A 10494-nucleotide genomic window follows, 5' to 3' on the forward strand; every position below is an offset into this window, starting at 1 on the left:
TCTGTAAAGTGTCTTGAGATAACTCTTGTTATGAATTGATACTATAAATAAAATTGAATTGAATTGAATTGAATCCTCCGATGAACTATGCATGACTAAGCCGATGTCCAGCAAATCATCGGATTCTTGACAAAAGCTAGCTCAAGCTGGCTAGCGCTTTTAGAGATTCAAACTTAACTAGCCCGCCAACATACTCCATGTGGTCAGCCCAGTTACCAGTGGGGACATCAGCCAAATGCTCCTTGCCATCAGTCATAGACTGATATCCTTAAAGAGGATATGGTAGTCTTTCCCAGCACTTTCTTCACAGAAGAGCACCGGAACTGACAACAAAAAAAACACATTGGACGCAGGGGCTTAGTCAATGCTCTCAGATGTTTGTATGTACAGGTGGGGCCACAGGTCATCTGTCTTACAGGGGTTTACAGAGTTTTCTTCAGTCAGGTCACACAGGGGGATTAATATCCCATACTATATGCGTTGTACCAGGTGAATCAACTGAAAGGGAACCACTGCTGTGTACTGCATGTTCTTTTTTATAAATAGTGCAAGACTTTTATATCCTCACAGCTGTTTTCAGTGACAGTATCCGGTTGATTGGCTCTGGTTGAACTTGGTTGTAGAAATGCTGGGTACTGAGGTCACAGGCCGTCACTCCAGGAATTGCAATGTGCCAATTCACGCAAATTCAACCAATCACCGCAACTTTTTTGCAAATTTCACCAATAATCTGAGTTTATGGCAACTTCAACCAATCCCAACAGTCACAATGTGCCAGACTTTGTATCAGTATGTGACTCTGAAAGCCACTGATCAGCCAGGAGTGAGAACGGGTTGACGTCACTCGTATGTAGCCAAATTCATTTCCGTGTTTCTGACGAGACGTGTGGAACTCAGATGTCTACATTTCACAACAAAACGTACAGCGAAAGATTGTGCAAAACATTTTAGACCGTCCTGCCAACCAGTACACATTTTAACATCAATGTACGCTGTTATGATTTTTCACTATAAACTTGCGTAAAGCTGCTGCCGTTTCAATCCTGTCGGCTCGATGCAGTGGGTGGGGCTGCTCAGTTCCCCCTGCGACTGACGCAAAAACTCACTCAAAATCCAAAGACGAGACAGCTACACTCGTTATTGTAAGTGCAATGACAAGTTAAAGTCCAATAAGTACTTTATCAAACCATATGGATGTGTGTCCCAGACACATTCATTCATTTTTTTTTGCAACTTTCTTTGTCTCCCACAACTTCATTGCAACAAACATACAAGAAACATACAAAAAACATTGCAGTTCTGTTTGTCCACATTGATTTGGACGGTGTTACCTTTAATGAACAATCAGTGCGAACAAAAGGATCCCTTGTTTTGGCTATATTAATGATACTTAACACATGGAGTCATGCCATCCAGTTTTAAACATGCAACTAAAGAACACTAAAGAAACCCAATGACCATAAAAACTATAGGTCCATCTTAAAGCTAGTATCTTTCTAAGATTTTGGTAAGTTATTTTCTCCCAGATCTTCTGTTAAACTAATTCAATATTTTCGATATATTCCAATCAGGCTTCAGTAATCTGCTGAAAGTTTATAATGACATCCTTCTTTCTACTGACACTGGTTTCTGTGCCATTTTATTCACGCTCGATCTCAGCCCAGCATGTCTTTGTATTGGCATCAATTTATTTTTAGAATGCACTTCTCACTTCTACTGTTTTTTATAAATGTGTTTATAATTTAAATCTTTTTAACTCTTGACTTAATTTTATAAAACAATTTTTTTTTTCCATTAATGCTTGCATTCTGTCTACATGATATTTAAATCTTTTCTTAATTTTATTTAATTGTATTTATGTTCGGTATTTCACTTTGTACTCAGGTCTCACTTGCAAATGAGATCTTGATCTCAATGTGATTTCCCAATTATCTAAAGTATAAATGTGGCATCCCTCAAGGTTCAATTTTGAAACGTATCCATCTGCTCCATGTACTACATCTTCTAGTGTCAGAGTACACAACAGAAAACTTTCATGTATGCTGCTTCAAAATAAAAGCACTTCCTGTGACGGTTTGCAGTAAAACTAAATTACTGTTAAACAAATAAGGTTGTTTACCTTTTCACATATCAGCTGTAAAACAAGTACTGTAAATAATGTAAATTGTGAGTTTTAATCACATTATAATTAAGCATTTCCTTTAGACTACTTTAGTTTTAAACTAATCAACATGAATTTCTTATTCAAGTGCAAACAAACATTTTACAACAATGCCATATTTCAATATAACTGTAGAGTACTTTTAATTCAGTATTTTTTATTTTCTCCTACTGCCTATTGTATGTTTTACTTATCTTTTTATGGTTTTAGTTACTTTGCATATTAATATACAATTTACTAAATAATATGAATAATCTAAATAAAGAAGACTTTATTGATCTGGTGGTGAAATTCACACACTAGCTGCCTTTGGTGTTATTTTGGTGAAAGTAACTCAAAAGTAATGCAAAAGTAGTGTAACGCATTACAATTCAAAGACAGGAATATTGTTATATAACTTAATACTCTGAAATGACAGTAACTAGTAATCTATAATGTATTACATTTTGGAAGTAACTTGCCCAACATTGCTATCAATGCACCCTGATGACAAAAAGTCATCAAAAGAAGAAATATTGACTTCTGACCTTAGAGTAAAAGGATGGGAGTTGGCTGTAAGTGACAGAGTATGATGTAGACATTAATGACTGTATTTAATGTAGCAGTAAAGCTACAGACATTTTTTAGTTGTTGATCATTTTCCCTTAAAGGCTACAACCAACTGGTTTGAGTCATTCTTATTTAAATCTATCTTCATCTATAAGCAGAAAAATGACCTCTCCATTTTTTCTTACCTGTACTGGGGTCTGTCTTCATTGGCATAGGGAATGAAGTTGCCTCTAGGTTGGGTATAGTTATGATACTGAGATGGGGACAAGATCAGAGGTGGCAAATCTCCTGTAAAACAAGACAAACAGAATTTTCATCCACATGTTAGGGCTTCTTTATTAGAGCTTCTTTTGTTATTACTAAGATCACTTATTGCCCCTATAAAACAGTATGACCCGGATATAAGACGTAATAAGCCATACTTTGTATCAAATTACACCATAACTAGAAATCACTTTATTTTTCATAGACAGAAAACAAACACCGTTATACACTAATACGAAAACATTCACCTAATTTAAGCTGTTATTAGAAACACATGTATTGACGTAATAAACTCAAAATGTACAGTACTATATCTAGACAATATCATTCCAAATTAAACATTTTTTTCGTCAAACGTGGCGTGGCGACCATTTTGAGTGTTTAGCAATGAATGTGAAAGTGGCTGTAACTACAGTGTACATTTTCATATCTGATTGAAATTTCCCACAATCAACAAGAGTCCAGGCCTGAGGACATACTGTATAAAGGCCAATATTGATTTTTGATCCTAGCGCCCCCTGCTGGCAAGAAATCAGCCTTTTATGACAAACATTATCCAATTTACATGAAACTTAGAATGTGTAGTCTACTTGTGATACTGAGTTGGCCCCTACATTTTAAACACGCGCATATACTCAGGCCATGCCCCCTTTTGTGGCTTTTAAACCGTTTAAGATAGAGTCTTGTGTGACGCATCATTGAACTCAGCATAGAGTTCCTTTTTGATTGGTGAAGGTTTGACCCCGCCCCTATGTGTTAGCCACGCCCTTTTAATTACTAATGACCCATTTCTTGTACACTTTTGTGTGAGGTATCATTGAACCCGGTGAGAAGAGGAGCTGAGAGATTCAGCCGACTGTTGGCACTAAACAAATGGCTTTCAACTGAATGTACCGTCCACTCTCTGCAGTTCATTGACAATTTCAACATTTTCTGGGAGCGCAAACAGCTTTTTAAAGCAGATGGACTTTTCCTTAACAAGCCAGGAGTAAAGCTGTTCATCTCCAATCTACTCTACTTTCTGCGCTACACATCTGCTCCCTCTGCCAAGGACACGAGGCAAGACGAATCAAAACAAGAGGAAGACACAACAAAGTGTGGCAAATCACTCAAACTGATGGTTTTGTGTGCAAAATCATGTAAGCATGACCTGGTATGTGCCGGGCCTTGGCTCCAGGCCTAGAGGCACTCATGACTTTTTCCAAGACAAGCCCGGGCCCTGTGGATTCAATTCTTCCTCAATTTATGTTGTGATAGGTAATAGAAAAAGAATGGTGAATAAGCACTTAACTGAAAACTTAGCAAATTTAGCATCCATTCCTCGTCAGCTACAGCCTGTCTCAAAAAATGAAAACACATTAACACTAGCCTTACTAAACGTCAGGTCTTTGGCAGGAAAATCATCTTTAATCAATGATTTTATTATCAAACACAATCTAGATTTTATGTTTTTAACTGAAACCTGGTTAGACCATAACAGCGCTGCTATTCTTATTGAGACAGCTCGCCCTAACTTCAGTTTTATGAGCAAGAATAGAGTGAAAAAGAAAGGAGGGGGAGTCGCCATTTTGTTTAATGACTCCTTTCACTATACGCAAATATGTTATGGAAATTTTGCTTCTTTTGAATATGTTGCTCTTCAATTAAGATCTTCCCCTCAAGCGATATTTCTAAATATCTACAGGCCACCTAAATATTGTGCAACCTTCATTGATGACTTCACTGAACTGCTGTCTATAATCTGAATTAATTTTGATTGTGTAATCATTGCGGGTGATTTTAACATTCATGTTGACAACCCCCAGGACAGGGGGAGCAAAGAACTGTGTTTTGTTTTTGAGAACTATGGACTGACTCAGCACGTGACGGAGCCCACGCACAATAAGGGGAACACTCTGGACCTGATAGTCTCCAAGGGTCTGAACATTCCCAAAGTTGTGGTGACTGACGTTGCTGTCTCTGATCATTCCTGTGTTTTTTTTCAGCAGCACTATCTCTGTGCCCAAAAGTGTCCAAACAAAGACAATCAGAAAACGGTATATCACTGAAAACACCAGTGAAACATTTACTCAGCTTTTCTCATCCACACCCGCCCTCTCTGGGTTCAGTGACTGAGCTTGTAGATCATTTCAACTGTAAAATTACAAATGTTATTGATGCCATTGCTCCCACTAAGGTAAAAGTTGTCTCTGGTAAGAAAAGTTTTCCATGGAGAAATAACCTACTGGTGAGAACAGAAAAAATAGAGTCTAGGAAAGCTGAACGAAGTTGGCGAGAAACAAATCTCCTGGTCCATTATAACTCCTATAAAGAGAGACTTCGCATTTATAATTTGGAACTAAGGAATGCAAGGCGGTCCTTCTTCTCTGATATTATCTCTAAAAACAATAATAATTCACGCGCTTTGTTCGCTACTGTCGATAGATTAACAAACCCTCCAGTACCAGTAGCATCTGAACTGTTATCTACCTACTTACTTACACTACACAAGTAAAACTTTCAGGGCTGATACAGACTGTGACACGTAACTCATACTAAAAAAACACACACACTTCCACCACTAGGTGGCACTGTAGCAGAAAAAGGTGTTAGGCCCTATAACTCCCAAACCGTGAATTGCACATTCAAAAACCACATTTCCTTTTATTCCCTGAATCTCCTGATATAGACCACTCCCATGTGGTAGATAGTTAAACAATTGCAACAGTTTTCCAGTCTATGTCATTATTCAAGCCAAGGACCCCATGAAGTCCCAGCAGGGATTCACCACTGTCTGGGCCCCAGCACGTACTGTAGCCACAGGAAATTCTATGTTGCTTCATCTGTAATTCAAATATGGCAGAATAAAACAGTGAATTTGGTACAAAACTTTGATCACTGAACAGCATAATCCTCGACATGAAAAACCTTAGTAATACTGTCCATGTACCTGTGTTTTTCTACATGCCTGGTAGGACAGAGAAGCAGGATAAAAACCTACTCTTAAAAACATTCGTAAAATCTCACCAATCTCCGGCACAGATAAGGCCACAGTCATAGCCACACAGACGAAGAAGGCAGGCAGGAGGATCTGGGAGAAGAGGCCCTTAGTGTTCCTCTTGGCACAGTGGAACCTCTTGATGATGAGGCCATGAAACTGACCTAGCTTTAACCACCAACCCTCCAACTTGAAGCTGCCCTGCCCGTCCAGTACCTCTGGCTCTGGGGACGAGGGTTTCTCTGCATCCACTGGAGGTGAAGAAGACATCAGAAATAAAAAACAAAATGGGGAAAAAAATGAAATGAGTTGAAACGAATAGCAATTAAAGTAAATGTCTGCATACAGTATTTTGTGAATGTATACAATATTTTTGAAGTTCCTTCCAGTATAGTCAGGTGCATTGTACAGGAAACCATTCTTCCCCCTTCCAGAGATTTCATTATCTTATAATGCTAAACTATCCTGTGATCATGTGTTTGCAGTCCAGTTGGTTGAAAAGTGGGCTCAGTAGTGTACTGCTATATTTATCTTTTACTCTAAAGATACTTAACCAGAGACATTTGTACTAAGTTTAAAGAACAACTTTTTGGTTGCCGAAAATGTCAAAAATCCTGAAGTTAGTGGCCGGTGGAGATGTTACAGGTGCAATATGTATTACTAGTTTCAGCTAGTGTTTAAAATAGTTATTGCAGTACAAATTCAAAATACTGGAGAGAGTCATCTCCCCCACCCCCTCCTCCTCAGATTTGAAGTTCACAGACGTTGCCATGTTGCGACTTTGACATCCAGAACAATGTTGCTAGACGCTTGTCACACATACCCAGACATTAGATTACAGCAAGTGGAGTAGCTAACATTAGATACTGGCTCATATAAGTCATATGGTCATATAAGCCTGTGCTCACACAGAGCTCTGTACCCAACTGATAAACCGCTAAAACACAACCACCTCTCTGTCCTCTCCACCCAATGGACAGACAAACTCCATACGTCCCTAGTAGCTATGATAAATTAGCCTTAAGCTAATGCTAACCTGTTCAGGAGGAACTCATTTTAGTCTCTAAGCTGTCTCCATCTTACAAATACATCTCCAACATTTTCCCATGGTTTGTTACGTCTCTGGTCACACAACTGTTAGAAATATGCAGTTGTTTTAGGTTGGGTAGAAAATACAGTATCTCCGTTGATTCTGTTCATTTGTTTGCTGCTTTCATGGCTGCACTAACATTGCAGCTGTGGCACGCTGGGTATAAGTTTTTACAGATATATATGGCAAACCGGCCTGGGCAGATGATAACAACACACAGGCCAAAACACAAACAGAAATCCGTCACAGAACGGAAATTTTAAAAGGAAAGAAATACTGTCTGCCTGGTTGTCAGAAAAGATAATATTTCAACTTAGCTAAACTTATGTTTTGTTAATATCTGATGATGTATTAGGGTAATTTCTGCATTTATTACAGTAAATATATTGTAAATATATTGTTGGACCTTTAAGAAGCATGTGTCACCAAGTAGAGACACGACTGTAAAGGGCCAAGATGGCGGTGCTGCTGTGACCAAAGCATAAAGGCAACAGGCTATTGACATGAAGCTGGCAGATATTGGTAAAACAATTGCAGCGCTGGAGAAGATTTCGGCCATACGATCCTGATCCTAACAACTGTTTTTTCATCATTCACAAGACCAAAAAAAAAGAGAAGATGCATGCAGTAAAGTATTTGATCTGAGCTGATTTGGGAGTTGCTGGAGATTAGGGAGAAATTGAGGTGGAATGCACACATAGAACCGCCAGTCAGCAGCCTAGGGCAGGAGACAAAATCCAGTAACAAATCTGAGACAACAATTACAAGTTAAGAGACGTTAACTGAATCCAGCAGTAAAGAAACAACTGTGGGTTTACAAAAAGATTCCAAGTATTCCTAGACCCTCCGGTTCCCAATTTTAGGTAATAATGAACATGAAAAACGTAAAACGTATGACACGCGAGAGTAGTGCAGTCGCGAGTGCAGCATTATCTGTATCTGTATCTGTTTACCACATGAATTATCTGTATCTGTACTCGGACTGGGCGGGGCCTAACCGGAAGTGGAAATAATTTAACCCAGAAGTGGGTCAGGGTGTCTTGAAATGGGCGGGGCTTTAACCGGTATGTTATTTTAAGCATGCTGTTGGTACACAATCCGTCCTGCCTGCACGATCCATTCTGCGCAAGATGGCCACGCATGCGCAGATGACAATCTTGTTTTACAACCATTTCTGACACTGCACGATCCGTTCCATTTCTTTTGTCGTCTGTTCCACGCTTGAACGCAACAAAAGCAAAGAAGTTTGTTCAATACCTTGCCCTTAGGCAATATTTAATTGACGGTCGGGTGGATCCTGCATTTAAGAGAAAAATCACGAGAATGTCAATTTTGTTATAAGAGGTAAGTTAAGTTAGTTTGGGTATGTGAAATAATATTAGCAGTAATGTTATGCCGCTAACGTCAATTAATCCACAAGTTTTTAGTTAGCACTGGTACTTGCTAATGTTTGTGGGACAAGAGACCTTTTCGCACATTTCTGTTTATGACCACTTTGTTATAAGCTGTGCAGGAAAGTTTAGTCAGAGTTGAAAAGAATGGTAGGACAATTCTGAATCAAAGACTGCGCTGTCCATCAATAGAGGCAGAATGGAGATAAAGTCCAAGACGGGTAAAGGGAAGGCAATCCCTTAAGACAAATGCCTGCACCACAGGGTGATGAACGTGTAATGCTTTGCCAAATCTAGTGAATGGTGAATTAGTCTAAAGCATTAAAATTTAAAACATTTCAAGTAATTTCTTTTAATCATTTCGCTCTTTTGTTATCACACGTGTTTGCAAAGACACATGCACATAAGTGCTGTATTGTAATACGAAACAAAGCAACACAATCATGACTTAAAATACATTTGTTTGTCTATCACAGAAAGTCAGTTATTCTACACTGGCTCCAGTGTGCAAAACATGAGGCTGGTTGTGATGTCTGAGGAGGAGAAGCGAGCTGTCCTGGAGGAGTGCCACAACAACCCTGGAACAGGGAACCACGGGGGCGTGAGGACGACCATGGACAGGTTTGTTGCGGGATTGGGAAAGCTTTAAGGCAGATGTGGGAGATTTGGTACTTGTTTTTAACTCTCATGGAATGTAACACTGTGACTTTCAGGCAAAGAATTGCATTAGTGGCTTTGTTTGTGTGGTAGGTTGGCCAGAGTGGCTAGGATGGTGGTAGGTAGGCAGACTCAGACATTGTATGTTTCCAGAGATAATTATTTATTTCCAGTGGTCTGCAGTACATGGATAATTTAATAATTAAACTTACAGACAATCACACACTCAACTAGTAGCAGCGCTAACAGCAGGCATGTGTTCTTAACAGCACAGCCTCACCTCCCTGTTTCCCCGGAGCACAAATCCTACTATTTATATAGGGTTGTCAATCACACCCAACTGCTTCAGTCCATCCCATCCTAAAGCAGGTTGATCTACTCCCTAACATTAATACCTAGCAATCTCTTAACCTATGGAACTTGGTTACCAGTTCCCTCCTATCTGACTGCCTACAAAACAGGTCAGGGTTATTCATACCTTTTTATATAATAACCAAAAACAACAAAAATAAACATTCCTATACACAAGAAACCCCTCTACTTGGTTGGCCCGGTGATGTCATCCCTGACAACTCTTTTCCTATAAAACAAGAAATGCTTAGGCCGGCCCCTCCCCAAACAATTGTCCTGCATGGTGGAACTGAACAAAGGAACAAACAATTGTAAGTATCAACACAGGGAAACCTCTAAACCATGTTTAAACCTGTAACCTAATAAAATGGAACTAAACCAACGATAACTGTGTGTCTACTTACTGTACTTAGGACCTGTAAGGGACGAGTGGTGAGCAAACCCACTTCGTCACAGTTTGACTTCAGTTAATTATAAAAAAAAATAATGTATCCATCAGGTCAAAAGCAGTCACAGATGCCAGAAGAATGACCCCATGAAGAATGTGTCTCCTCCCCTTCACCCTATTAAAGGTAGGACCAGTGACGTGCGGTGATGTCAGTAAGAGGCTAGGCACTGTGTTATGAAAGCCAGATTACCTAATTTATTGTTTAGGCTTATACTCAATCAGAACAGTAGGCTAAACGTTACGCACAAGCGCGGCACACATGCACGGTCGATAGCAAGACATTTCCAATCAATCTATCAATCAAAATCAATCTAAATGTATTTATATAACACTTTACGGCAACCAGCAGGGTCCAAAGTGCTTAACAGAATGAGTAAAATTACATCATCCAATAGAAAGAGTGAACATAGAAAAAAGTAAAATCAGAAATAGTCTCAAAGAAACAAAAGAATGAAATTGTCCCACCACTGCTACGTATTAAAAGCCAGACTAACAGATATGTTTTGAGTTTGGACCTAAAAATAGTTACAAATAACTAGGGGTGATCCGAGTATCCGGCTGAAACGAGTATCCGGTACGGATAAAGCACTTTTGCCGAGTACAAGT

At 39.2% G+C, this 10494-nt stretch overlaps 1 protein-coding gene across 4 annotated transcripts in view; it reads right to left on the reverse strand.

Annotated features, from left to right (window-relative positions):
- abca2 (ATP-binding cassette, sub-family A (ABC1), member 2) overlaps positions 1–10494 on the reverse strand; it is a 199252-nt gene that overhangs the window by 75767 nt on the left and 112991 nt on the right. For all 4 annotated transcript variants that reach the window (XM_034871883.1, XM_034871884.1, XM_034871882.1 and 1 more), the window contains 2 exons: positions 5981–6202; positions 2896–2998 (listed from right to left, as the gene is read on the reverse strand). In XM_034871883.1, coding sequence (XP_034727774.1) covers positions 2896–2998; positions 5981–6202 — 325 coding nt within the window. The remainder of the gene's footprint in view (positions 1–2895; positions 2999–5980; positions 6203–10494) is intronic.

The sequence above is a fragment of the Etheostoma cragini genome, chromosome 5, assembly GCF_013103735.1.
Source record: "Etheostoma cragini isolate CJK2018 chromosome 5, CSU_Ecrag_1.0, whole genome shotgun sequence".
NCBI classification, from domain to species: domain Eukaryota; kingdom Metazoa; phylum Chordata; class Actinopteri; order Perciformes; family Percidae; genus Etheostoma; species Etheostoma cragini.